The sequence below is a fragment of the Schistocerca serialis genome, chromosome 3 (assembly GCF_023864345.2).
Source record: "Schistocerca serialis cubense isolate TAMUIC-IGC-003099 chromosome 3, iqSchSeri2.2, whole genome shotgun sequence".
In the NCBI taxonomy this organism is placed as follows: domain Eukaryota; kingdom Metazoa; phylum Arthropoda; class Insecta; order Orthoptera; family Acrididae; genus Schistocerca; species Schistocerca serialis.
The window spans coordinates 876,632,981-876,647,393 of record NC_064640.1 but is presented as its reverse complement, the minus strand read 5'-3'; the positions used below and the strand labels follow the sequence as shown (position 1 = coordinate 876,647,393).

Below are 14,413 nucleotides of genomic sequence, written 5' to 3'. Positions count from 1 at the left end.
CTCTCCTGAAGCGAGCTGGTTCACAACTGTTGCAACTGGTCCTCGGTATCCTGGATACTGGCATTGGGACAGAGTTGACATCTGAGCTGGTCCCACACATATTCCAGTGGGGATATATCTGGGGAACATGTTGGCCACGGGTGTACCTTAACAGCTTGCAGTCAGTTTATAAAGACAAGTGCAATGTGTGGATGAGAATTGTCCAAAAATTGCACCAAGATAATGTCGCATGAGAACTAACAAATGAGGATCCAGGATATCTATGACATACTGTTCTGCTATCAGAGTTCCCTCAATCACCACCAGCTATGATGTCAAATATAGCCTAAGGTTCTCCACACCATGATGCTAGAAACTCTCCAAAACATGGGAGAAATGGGACCTCTCTCTAGGTCACCACCATACTCACCGAAGATGATCATCTCGGGTAGCGCAGTTCTGCAATTTACTGCTGAACACTCTACAATACTGTACATCACCAGTCCGTACTTCCCAGTCACAGTACCATTCCAAATGTCACCGTTTGTGTTATGGTATTAATGGCAGCTTATGCACGAGACGGTAATTCCCTCGTCTGGCTGCTACTAGTCTCCGAGCACTGGTGCAGGATGAGAAGGAATGTAGCAGGGAGTCCATTATTTGTTCTTGGATGGCAGGTCCAGAAAGGAAGGGTTCAGGATAAGCTTCATGCACATTCTTCCTTGGGGTAGTCTGTAGTGGTTTACTGTAACCTTGAGCCAGGTCCTCAAGTCCCCCCTGTGATTGATCCAGTGCTGAGGAAGGAAGTCATTTCAAATTAGCCTCGTACATCACAGTGCCAATGGGGTGGAGCATCATCCTGTTAGAAAATGAAGTCCTGGGAATCTTCCATAACTTGAGGGAACAGCCATTGTTCCAACATGTCCAGATACATGATTCCCGTTACAGTTCTTTCCGCAAAGAAAAATGGTCCATAAACCTTTGTATGGGATACAGCAAAGAACTTGTTCTTCAGTGAATCTCTTTCATGTTCAGCCATATCTGACACCACCACCACTCGCCCGCCAAAAACTTTGAAACTTCCTCTTTTCAATGGTGTAAAGCTTGTTCACTTTGTACTTGAATACATATAAATGTTTGAAAATGGGTCCATCATTTAGAATAACCCAGTACATTGGCGGCTGCAGAATCTTTCCGCAGTCAGCTTTAAATGATGATTTTCTAAATTTTCTGAAAAGTGTTCCTCAAGAAGAACAATGTCTTCCATCCACGGATTTGCATTCGAGTTCCCAAAGAATCTCCGTAATACTTTTACATCGTTTGAACCTAGCGGTAACAAATCTAGTAGCCCTCTTCTGAATTGCCTCAATGTCTTCCTTTAATTCAACCTAGGGTGGATCCCAAACACTTGAGCAGTACTCAAGACTAGGTTACACAAGTGTATTATATGTATGGAATCCCTTACAGATGAACCATACTTTCCTAAAACACTCCCAATAAACTGAAATTGACCACTCACCTTCTCCCCTACAATCATTATGCATTCATTCCACTTCATAACGCTTCGCAACATTATGCCTAGACATTCAACTGACTTGACTGTGTCAAGCAGCACACAACTAATCTTGTATTCCAACATTATGGGTTTGTTTTTCCTAAAATCTGCATCAATTTACATTTTTATACATTTAAAGCTCCTACAGTATCTTAACAACAACACTTTCCCATACACCACAGCATCATGCAGATTGCTCCTCACCCTGTCTGCCAGATCATTTATGTACATAGAAAATAACAGTGGTCGTATACACTTCTCTGGGGGAATCCTGATGATACCCTTGGCGCTGATTAACACTTGCCGTCCATCAAGGAAATGTAATGGGTTCTTTTAGTTGGCTGGTTGGTTGATTTGGAGGGAGAGGGGACTAAATGGTAAGGTCATCAGCCCCATGATCTAGGACCGCAGAAATCAAGGGAGAAACAGCACAGTCCAGTCAAGAGGAAGGGATAACATGCAAACAAAGAGGGAAAAGGGACGTCAGAGCAGCAGGAAGAGGAAAGAACAGGAAGGCAATGGGTGGAAATGGGGAGAGTAGAGGTACCCCAGAAATGCTACGTGTGGTCCGCCACCAACCCGTCCCGACACCCACACCATACCATTACCATGATACAATTGGGACAACACCAGGGGAAGAAGACACAAGAAAAGGTGAAACAAAACAGCAAAACAGACTAGACAAAATGTAGGGTAAAGGTGGGAGGAACCTGGCCCATGTGGTGGCAAGGTCAAGGTCTCCATAACCAACACCTAAGCTAACTGAGGGGCACAAATTGCAGAGGAAAATTCAGGGACTCATACCTAAGAGTAAACTCAATTTTCACAAAGAAAACCAGGGACATATGTAATCATGCAAGGGTCATCCACTAACACCTGAGACAAGGATGGTGGGAGGGTATATTTAGTGCGAATGGATGAAGGCAGGGGCAGTCCAATAAAATATGGAGCCCCGCAACTACAAAGAGGGGGAGGGAGGGCCTCCTTGCAGAGAAAAAACCGTGGGTCAACCTAGTATGCCCAATACAAAGATGGCAGAGGATGGTAGATTCTCACTGGGAGAGGCAGAGGGAAGAATGCCACATGGTGAGAGACTCCTTCATGGTGTGAAGTTTATTAGACAGGGAGTAACCTCCCAACAGTCAGCCGACAATTGGGCGGAAAGGAATTTGATGTAAAGCCGCAAATCTGACCCCGGAAGGGTCACGGAGAATAGGAGGTGGGTAGCTGCTGCACCCCCCCCCCCCTCCCCCGATGATCATGGGGTGGCTGCTGCAGCCCGCCCCCTCTCCCCTGATGATCATATGATCATAAAGTTCATTACCTGGGGTACCCACATAGCCAGGAACATAAAGGAAATCAATTGAACAAGCAGCATCACCAAGATCAGTGAGAATGTCATGGATGGAAGAAACCAAGGAGTGGCGGGAAAAACTCTTGAGCAATAGCCTAAAGGTTTCTCTTTGAGTCCATACATAACAATACTCGAGTGAGTGATGACTGTTTAATGAAGCAGAGGACCCGATAGATGGCCATCAATTCCGCAGTATACACCCCACACATGGCAGGCAAGAGATGGCCCTCCATGCCAATAGAGGACATGAAGACATATCCCACATAATCGGCGGATTTAGAACCATTTGTTTAAAGAACAATGGCATCCTGAAACTCTTGTAAGAGCATTCAGAACAAACAACAGACCACCACTGGAGTGATGGAGGCATTCAGACCCCAGAAGAGACCCATCTGAATCCGTGGCTGAGGAACTAACTAAGGTGTAGTGGTCAGGAGAGAACGTGGGGAAGAGGACAAGGAGGTGAGATGGAAGTCACAGAGGAGAGAAGCAAGGTGGAGCCCAAACAGTATACCCACCCAAGGGCGAGCAGTGGGCGAGCAACAGCCCAAAGCCATGAAAAGAACAGAATAGAATAGAAAGGGGGAGCAGGGGAACAGCAGACAGTGATGGCATACAATACCAAGAGCTGGGACTACTGAATCGAAAGGGGAGGAGTCCCAGTGTCAACCACGAGACTATCGATAGGGCTAGTGCAACGGGCAATGGTGGCTAAACATATACCGCGATGGTGAACTGGCTCCAAGTGGAGCAGTGTGGAAGGGGCAGCTGATCCATAAGCTTAAAAACCGTAGTCCAGACAAGACAAAACTAATGCCTCAATAGGCAGAGAAGGGTCGAATGATCTGCACCACAAGATGTGTGCAAGAAAGCAAAGAACATTGAGTTATGCACCACCCTCGACTTAACCAGAGAATTGAAAGACGTGTGAGAGTGTCCATGTGAAAGCATGATGAATGGTAGCCTGGGGCTGTCTACCCGCAGAGGCCACCAAGTAGGAGCTTGCCCAAATACAGAAACCATCCACGTATAGAGCAAGGGGGTGACCAATGGTCTGGCAGAAGGCACAAGTCCAACACGTTAGACTGATCCCTGTGGCACACCATCTCCTGGGTCCACAAAGAGCTGAGAACAGTACCAACCTGGAGTCTGAACAACCAGTGGGACAGGAACTGGCAAATAAAAATTGGGAGGGTGCCCCAAAGACCCCATTCATGAAGCATAAGGAGGATGTAATGCTGCCAGTCTGTTGTAGGCCTTACAAAGATCGAAGAAAACTGCAAAAAGATGGCACTGCAAAAATGCCTGTCAAACTGCAGTTTCTCATTGAAGCAGATGATAGGTTGGAGACCGTCCCTCCCAAAATCCACACTCGTGAGAAGATGAAAGGTCCCGTGAGTCAAGGACCCATTTGAGCCACCATGCATTCAAGTAACTTGCAGGGGACATTGATCAGGCTGATTGCTGGTAACTATCAAGGGACAATCGATGCTTGCCAGGCTTAAGGATATGAACCACAATACTTTCGCTCCATTGAGAGGGGAAAATGCCTTGGAGCTAAATACAGTTAAACACCTGGAGCAGATATTGATGTTGTGGAGGATTGAGTTGTTGAAGCAATTGGTTATGAGTGGAAGCAGGGCCAGGAGCTGAATCGTGGGAAGAGGAGAGGGCCACAAGAAGCTCCCATTCAGTAAAAGGTTCATTGTAAGATTCCACCTGACAAGGGGTAAAACATAGGCAGGAAGCTTCTGCCCACTGTTTCCGGAGGAAGAAGGTAGCTGGATAGGAGGCTGACGCTGATGTCATTGCAAAATGGGTCATGAGGTGTTCTGCAAGAACTGATGTCAAAACGAAAATTTCTGTTCCGACACTGACACTGTTGAGTGTTTACGGAAAAAGTTCAAGGCAATCGTAAAATGCGTTTTAGAAAGGTATGTGCCGAGTAAAACTGTGAGGGACGGGAAAAACCCACCGTGGTTCAACAACAAAGTTAGGAAACTACTGCGAAAGCAAAGAGAGCTTCACTCCAAGTTTAAACGCAGCCAAAACCTCTCAGACAAACAGAAGCTAAACGATGTCAAAGTTAGCGTAAGGAGGGCTATGTGTGAAGCGTTCAGTGAATTCGAAAGTAAAATTCTATGTACCGACTTGACAAAAAATCCTAGGAAGTCCTGGAATTACGTTAAATCAGTAAGTGACTCGAAACAGCATATCCAGACACTCCGGGATGATGATGGCATTGAAACAGAGGATGACACGAGTAAAGCTGAAATACTAAACACCTTTTTCCAAAGCTGTTTCACAGAGGAAGACTGCACTGCAGTTCCTTCTCTAAATCCTCGCACAAATGAAAAAATGGCTGACATTGAAATAAGTGTACAAGGAATAGAAAAGCAACTGGAATCACTCAACAGAGGAAAGTCCACTGGACCTGACGGGATACCAATTCGATTCTACACAGAGTACACGAAAGAACTTGCCCCCCTTCTAACAGCCGCGTACCGCAAGTCTCTAGAGGAACGGAAGGTTCCAAATGATTGGAAAAGAGCACAGGTAGTCCCAGTATTCAGGACAGGTCGTCGAGCAGATGCGCAAAACTATAGACCTACATCTCTGACGTCGATCTGTTGTAGAATTTTAGAACATGTTTTTTGCTTGCGTATCGTGTCGTTTTTGGAAACCCACAATCTACTCTGTAGGAATCAACATGGATTCCAGAAACAGCAATCATGTGAGACCCAACTCGCTTTATTTGTTCATGAGACCCAGAAAATATTAGATACAGGCTCCCAGGTAGATGCTATTTTCCTTGACTTCCGGAAGGCGTTCGATACAGTTCCGCACTGTCGCCTGATAAACAAAGTAAGAGCCTACGGAATATCAGACCAGCTGTGTGGCTGGATTGAAGAGTTTTTAGCAAACAGAACACAGCATGTTGTTATCAATGGAGAGATGTCTACAGACGTTAAGGTAACCTCTGGCGTGCCACAGGGGAGTGTTATGGGACCATTGCTTTTCACAATATATATAAATGACCTAGTAGATAGTGTCGGAAGTTCCATGCGGCTTTTCACGGATGATGCTGTAGTATACAGAGAAGTTGCAGCATTAGAAAATTTTAGCGAAATGCAGGAAGATCTGCAGCGGATAGGCACTTGGTGCAGGGAGTGGCAACTGACCCTTAATATAGATAAATGTAATGTATTGCGAATACATAGAAAGAAGGATCCTTTATTGTATGATTATATGATAGCAGAACAAACACTGGTAGCAGTTACTTCTGTAAAATATCTGGGAGTATGCGTGAGGAACGATTTGAAGTGGAATGATCACATAAAATTAATTGTTGAGATTCATTGGGAGAGTCCTTAGAAAATGTAGTCCATCAACAAAGGAGGTGGCTTACAAAACAGTCGTTCGATCTATACTTTAGTATTGCTCATGAGTGTGGGATCCGTACCAGATCGGGTTGATGGAGGAGATAGAGAAGATCCAAAGAAGAGCGGCGCGTTTCGTCACAGGGTTATTTGGTAACCGTGATAGCGTTACGGAGATGTTTAGCAAACTCAATTGGCAGACTCTGCAAGAGAGGCGCTCTGCATCGCGGTGTAGCTTGCTCGCCAGGTTTCGAGAGGGTGCGTTTCTGGATGAGGTATCAAATATATTGCTGCCCCCTACTTATACCTCCCGAGGAGATCACGAATGTAAAATTAGAGATTCAAGCGTGCACGGAGGCTTTCAGACAGTCGTTCTTCCCGCAAACCATACGCGACTGGAACAGAAAAGAGGTAATGACAGTGGCACGTAAAGTGCCCTCCGTCACACACCGTTGGGTGGCTTGCAGAGTATAAATGGAGATGTAGATGTAGATGCATCTGTACAATGGCCACCTGGAAAGGCAGGTCCAAATAGAAGACTGCCACTGACAACCTTCGGGTGTGCAGAGTGTAGTCCACACCCATGACGAAGGGACAGAAGGGCCTAGAGAGCAAAGCATTCTCAACACATAATGGGCTTTGGCGCAAAGACATTTAAAGGTAATAAGACCAGCAGAGAATGACAGTCGCTTAAGATGTTGCAAGGTGCGACAATGATCTTGGATAGTAGCAGCAATGGCCACGCTCCATCATGCAACTGGTCGAAGGCAAACAGGACCTGTCAAGCAGGGAATGGCAATGCCAGCAGTATGGATTACTGTATCGGACATATCACAGATGACTCCATTAATATAACCTGACAAAGAAGATGGAAAGATGACCTGGGAGGTATATAGAAGCCAATCAGAATGATGGAAAGCCCAGCAGGTTAACCTGGTCATCGGGAGGTGGGAAGAGAACAAGAGAATCAATGGGAAGTGATCACTATCACAAAGGTCATCATGTGGCAACCTATGTAAGGAAGGAAGAAGGGGAGGAGCAAAAGATAAATGGCACAGAAAGTGCCATATGTAACACTAAAATGAGTAGGGGAACCATCATTAAGAAGGCACAGGTTGTGGTCCGTAAGAAATTGGTCAATGAGGAGCCCATGACTACACTGAAAAGCGCTGCCCCACAAAGAGTGATGAGCTTTGAAATCCCCAAGGAGGAGGAAAGGAGGGGGGAGATGTTGATGGAGGGGAGATAGGGCAGCAGATGTAAGTGACATCCAGGAAGGGGAGAGAGATTGCAAACCATGACTGCCGAGCCCGAGATAATCCAAACGGCAACCACAGTCATCACACAGAGAGTCCGCCATACATCGATAAGACGTGCCTGAAACACAAGCACTGAAAACACTTCATGGATATGAATGGTGGGACATATAGCCTCACATCACACCAATAACACACAACCTCACCCTTCTCTGGGAGGATATCTCCCTCAAAAGCCAGAATAAAGATGCCACAATCAGTGCGATTGTCCTTACGACCTTTCTACACACACTAACTAAAATGAATGCCCCGGCTTTCAGGATTGGTCTGGATTTCCTCATCAGTTTGAAGGATGAGGTCCCTATGAAAAACGACTCTTTTGACCATGTTCAAAGACTGGTGGGGTGTAATGGACACTGAGATATCGCCAAGATGATCACAAGCGTGAAGAGCTGCAGAAGTAGTTTTGATCTTCATGGAACCTGACTGCACCTTACTGAGAGACTGCACATCGGCAAACTTGTCTTCAATATTTTCCACAAAAAATAATGGCTTTGTGATGGTGAATGTATCCCCATCCATCCTAGTACATACCAGGCAGTGGGGAAAGTGTTCACACCAAAGCTGACGAGCCTGGCCCTCTTCCCAGGGCGTAGCCAGGGAAGGAAAGCAAAGGCCGCAGGGGCATAAGAAGAAGCATTCAATGATCTATTACCAACTGAAGAGAGAGCCATAGAAGAACAGCCAGATTTTTGGAGCTTCATACATTTCATATGGAAAGTATCTGCCCCGATACCACACACTCTGATAAGGGGCTCTCTCCCCATGGATGCCATCCAGCCACAGCGAGGACTGACTGGCACAGCATCTGTTGCCACTCCGGAATGACAAGCAACCACTCCTAGGCATACATGGGGAGGTAACAGCTCAGGTATCAGATGTGTGATCCCTGTGTTGTCAGGGGCTGAACCAGATGGATACGTAACAGCCCCACCACATGGATTGGCTACATGTGGTGGTGACCTGGTGGGGTGGATGGGGGATACAGCTGGGAAGGAAGCGGGGAAGGAAGACGGGAGATGAATCCACACTTTAGGTGCTAGGGAGGGAGTTGTTCTCAAAACAGTACACACTATGGAGAGAAAATTTAGAAGTGGAGGTCAAACCTCAACAAGGGACCAAAAACACCAAAAAGGGGGGATGACAGAGAAAAGGCAAGGGGAACAAAACCACAAGGAATACAGGAAACCATGTGAATACCCAGGTCAACGTAAATAAGAACACAAAGAGGGAAAGGAGGGGGCAGTGGGGAAGGAGTGAGGATGGGGAGGGAGGGGCATGGGGAAAAAAGTGCAGCCTGGAAAGGAAAAACGGGCTGCAATAGCTTGGGGCCCCATGTACGCCGCATACGATCTCACGAAAGAGCCGTGAGCCCCATGGGGTGCGGTTCTTTTAGTTAAAAAGCCTTTGAGCCACTCAGAAATATGGGAACCTATTCCATATGCTTGAACCTCCATTGACTGTTAGCAATGGGACACTGTGCCAACCGCTTTTCGGAAATCTAGGAATATGGAATCTGCCTGCATCCCTTCATTCATAGTTCCCAGGATATCATATGAGAAAAGGGCAAGCTGAATTTCGCATGAGTGATGTTCTGTAAGACCATGCTGATTCATGGACAGAATCTTTGCCATCTCAAGGAAATTTATTATATTTGAAGTGAGAATATGTTGAAGAACCAGCATTCCTAACTAGTCCACAGCAGGCCACTGCCAAGTACTCCAATAGCAGACCACTGTCTCATCCAAATGCCCCACAAATTTGGATAATGCACAATTCGACTAGATGGCCACATGGAGACCTGTAGTGAGACTGCTTTAAGCTCTGTATGGTGCTGATAATGCTGTCTCACACGAGAACAGGGCGTCTCTGTGTCCTTTACAGTGACCACTCAACTTCTGATGCTGTTCACAGCTCTCATATATCCTACCAGGGCTGGTAACAACACTAAATGTGAACAGAACACCACTAACACAGTCGGGTGGCCATTCTACCTCTCACAGTGAATTGCATCTCTAATGATTTACATACTTGCCGGTTGCGTGTTGGTGCACCAAATTACACTGACCATGTCTTCTGGATTTTTTTTAACACACACACACACACACACACACACTACTGCCAGACAACTTGTTAAGCATAATGGGTAATGTTATTTAGGGGTTACTGCACAGAGTTATGAATAAAAATCAGAGAACAGCATTAGGTAACTGAATATCACAACTTTCATAAAACTTAAAACGATTTAAGCAGCACAGACAAGAAAAGTTCTCAGGAGGCATGAATGTTGTCTGTTCCACATTTAATTGACATTTGGACTGACATCTTGTGGTAATTCTGGTATCCAGCTTTGTAGATGTTGAATGCTGCTGAGTGGATCATGTCCAAATGATATTACAGTATTCAATCCTGCTACAACAACCTAGTGGTCACTAATTCCTGTTGCTGTCATGCCATACACTATTTGCTCGGGATTCTTTGCCACTAAGAGCTCCAGCAGGTTACTGCAACCTCTTACTTTTTCATGTGGGCTGCTAAACTAACTACTCAAAATAATTCACAGAAAGCATATAGTACAATTTGGAATTATTTTTTATGCCTACCACCAACAATAATTCTGTGTGTCTCAAATCATTCTTGAACCTTTCAGCAAGTATACCATCTGAATTTGGGAGTGGGGTCGGGTCGGTAAAATGAACTAATTATTAATCTATGGTAATGGAAAATCCAGACAATTTATGGAATAAAGATAACAACTCAATGAACAGTAGCCACACTGTCATTGGGCAACGACAATGTGCCTTTTGATGGCTCAGTAGTATTTATCTTTAATACAAATAAATAATCCTTCAAAACAACAGAACACTAACACTGGAGTACATGGGATTCTTTTCAGGAAGATGATAGTATCCATAGAGCAACAGATAGCATTTCAAAGAGATATACAAATACTCCAATATTAACAAACACCAGCTCTTTAATCTCAGTATACAAAAGTATAGGAAACTTATCAATATATTACATTTTTCCTATGTAGGTCATATAAAACATACCTGTGCCAACATTTCCTGGTAATCTTCTTCTTCCAGTCTTTCATTTATGTCCAATGTCAAACGCTTTACTCTCTCTTTTTCTGCACGTTCAGCCTACAAAAGATAATATTGTTTCAGTGGCGATAACCTTTTTTCACAATTAATATGATTAGAAGCTATGAGCCTAGTTGTAAGGCCACATTATGCCAATACTAAAAAGTTCAGACTTTACCTCCTCCCTGTTCTTTAGGTTCAATGCCATTTCTGAATCAACAGGCACTGCCAAATTTTTGTACTGTTGTTTATGGCCCTTTCTCAACATTAATACGAAATTCATATTTGTTTTCTCTTGTTCCTCTTCCTGAAGTTGCTCTGAAAAGAGAAGTTAGAACATCATTGAAGACTTAAGACTTTGCAAGTGCATCAAATAATTACAACATTGCAACATCACTAGCATCCTCAGCATTGCCCATAGTACTTCAGCAAAGTGCCTACTTCATAAATGATCGTGTTCAAATTCAACAAGTGTGTGTGTGTGTGTGTGTGTGTGTGTGTGTGTGGGGGGGGGGGGGCTTTGGGGGGGGGGGGCTTTGGGGGGGGGGGGAGAGAACTTCGTGAGAGATGCTACAGCAAAGCGAGTATCATCTGATCACAGCTCTCTTCCATATATTTGCTGTGTTGTCTCTTTTTGTAAGGATTTACACAAAAGTGAAAAACGGACCAGGCATTCTGGTGAGGGGCATACAGAATAAGTTAATAGGTGTGTGTGTGTGGGGGGGGGGGGGGGGGGGGTGGAGAGGTTCTACATGCACATGCTCACATGGTTCAATCCACTGTGGTTTGGTTCAAATTTGTAGCTGTCCTATGGTATTGACACACAATCTTGAGTAAACTGCTCTTACTTAGTTATGTTCCTCTTTTCACCCTGCAGTCCAGAAATGAGCACACGGTGTGAGTACAGCTGTATCACTGACAACTTTAATACTCACCTTCAATTGCATGTTACATACATAAATTTATTTAGTTACATCACAGGATTAAGTGTGCATGTTTGAACATTTTTGCGAATATCATTGTCATTAAACAGGTAACTGTGGTACTCAAATTGCACCAGGATTAATACTGCTGCCATTAAAGAGTACTACCACCGTTATCTAAAATAGCTCCAGGCCCTAGAACTTAAGCTAATAGGACAATAAAAAAATCTATAAATATTCGTAACTTTAGTATGTTGCAACAAAACTGTCTTTCAATTCAAACGTCAATCACACAGTTAATTTAATTACACTATATGCTACAGAGCTGACTTTTCTGTAGGTGAAAAACTATTTATGGAACATCAGTTAGTGATTTTCAGTATATAATTTCTCAGGGCACAAGTGCTCAGCATATATTAGCATCGGTGGTGGTTATTTATTGTAGGGCACCCTAAGAGCAATTCTCAAGATTATATATAATTTAGAGAGAGAGAGAGAGAGAGAGAGAGAGAGAGAGAGAACTTTGAACACACACTAAATTGTTATGTTGATGAGCAACATTTATAATATTTAGGGATATTTAGGTGCAAAAGAAAGGAAGATTAGGGCATATCTTGTTGAGAATAATGTCTTTAGAGATGGAGCACAAGTTGGTCAAGGATACAACAGAAAATTGGCTATGGCCTTTTAAAAGCAACAATCTTGACACTTGGCATTTTGAACCATGAGAAACATTACCAGTCTAGTTCACCAGAACTTTAATCTCACTCATATAAAATTTAAGTGTGAAATTATAACTGAACTTTTGTTATTAAAAGGATAGATTCCTACTCATCACATATAGGAGTTGTTGACTCACAGAGAGACACAACAAAAAGACTGCTAAACACGAGACCTCTTGGCCAAAAGGCCGTCTTCTGAAGTAGAAAAAAGACACACACACACACACACACACACACACACACACACACGACGTGTCAGGGTTAGACGATTTGGGGGGGGGGGGGGGTGTAGAGGAGGGGGACAAAAAGACTGTGGGTGCATTGGTGGAATAGAAGACTGCATAGTGCAGTAATTGAATTGAAGAACTGACTGCTTCAGACAGCGCCATCTGGATCCTTCCTATCAACACCAGTTTTTCTGAACTACACTATACGTTCCTGCAACCCTCTGGCATCAACTTTTGGTAGTCACTGTTCTTCACTCCCAATACTTTTCTCTCTCCCACTCCAGCAGTGCAGAGCCTTCTGTTCTACCCACACACACAAAATCTCCTTTTTCAAGCCCTGTCCCTGGCTTAGCCTCCTCCTCTTTACCCCCACCACCCAGACTGCTTCTCTCATCATGTGCAGTTGCTCGCAGTGTGGCACAGTGGTCTTGCGCACACTTGCTTCAGTGTGTGTGTGTGTGTGTGTGTGTGTGTGTGTGTGTGTGTGTGTGTGTGTGTGTGTGTAGAAGGACCTTTGGCTCAAAACTCACATGTTTAGCAGTCTTCCTGTTGTGCCTGTTTGCTGTTTGTGACTCATCTTCTCCATATGGTAAGTAGCAATCTATCCTTTCCATAATATTGTCATTACTCTATTTATCCTGGATTTTTCATTTTTTGATTTTAGATGAACGTCAGATTTTTTATAATCTAACTTGGCTTGGAAAAAAGCCATGTAGAATTTGCATAAAACTGGTGGGCCTGCAGCTTTATTACTCTTCAATACATCAGCCAAGGAGCAAGGGTAAGCTTGCATGAAGTATTGTTTTGCTTGTTTTGTTTTGATTTAGGGTGCAAAAACAACTAGCTTGCATGAAGTAGCATCCCTACAAATATATCTGCACTGACAGGCTTTTAGTCTGTACAGCCACAGCAAAATTAGGCTATGATGTGACCTTTTTAAAAATTGGTGTTTCTTGAGCTGATGTGATAATGCTGAGCAGCAGCTTTCCCATCTCCATCCATCATCAAGTTTTCTGACACAAAGAGTGGACAGTCTCTACTTCACATCAGAAGATATACAGAAAGGCTATGTAGATTCGTGGTATGAGTATTATGTGCCTTATTTGTGTGGCTAAGGTACATTTTCACTTGTTCTTTACAGGCCCCGTTCCTGATCTTTAAAGCTTCTCATTCCATTCCAGATAAAAAAGACATTTTATTAAGACACACATATCAGTTTTCTGATCTATTCAAGTAATTTTAGAAAATCAAATGTTGTCCACCAGGCAGCTGTTTTTACACGATAAGAGTTGATATTTTTGATAATTTTTGCTCCCTGTAAGCTCATGAATTCACAGTTTTTGGTCTGTTAATAAGATGTAGCAATGTTCATAGCACCTTTGCTCATCACAATATCCACAATGAAATTTAGAGTGTTCTGTATGCTCATTATGACAACATGTGCAGGACCAACTACTTCAACTAGGCCATTATAGATATGAGTCAGAGATTTCAGATTTCCTGCCACTGTCATCAGATTCACACACCTGAACGAGGGTGAAATATAATGTCAGTGAGCAAACATAATTCCAATACTCCTAGCTTACATCATATAAATGTAAAGGAAACATTACATCTTTGTTATATACTAACCATATGTCTTTTTTGAGCTTCCTTTTATGTGGAGGGGAACAGATATGTCAACTTGTTGTGGTTTTATTGTTTCTTGTAACCTATCTTGGATGTTATCAGAGACCATACGTTCAAATGCATTCAAAAACTCATCATCTTCTGGACACTCCACCAGCCTAGGTGCAAGACAACCATCAGTTTTCTGGAAAAGTTAAATTCAACTAATTAAACCGTTTCCAGAATGTTGATTTTAGAATCCA

At 43.6% G+C, this 14,413-nt stretch overlaps 1 protein-coding gene across 4 annotated transcripts in view; it reads right to left on the bottom strand.

The window, feature by feature from the left end:
- Window positions 1-14,413, bottom strand: part of LOC126471067 (regulator of nonsense transcripts 2-like) — a 235,293-nt gene that overhangs the window by 28,035 nt on the left and 192,845 nt on the right. For all 4 annotated transcript variants that reach the window (XM_050099136.1, XM_050099135.1, XM_050099138.1 and 1 more), the window contains 3 exons: window positions 14,175-14,355; window positions 10,849-10,988; window positions 10,638-10,730 (listed from right to left, as the gene is read on the bottom strand). In XM_050099136.1, coding sequence (XP_049955093.1) covers window positions 10,638-10,730; window positions 10,849-10,988; window positions 14,175-14,355 — 414 coding nt within the window. The remainder of the gene's footprint in view (window positions 1-10,637; window positions 10,731-10,848; window positions 10,989-14,174; window positions 14,356-14,413) is intronic.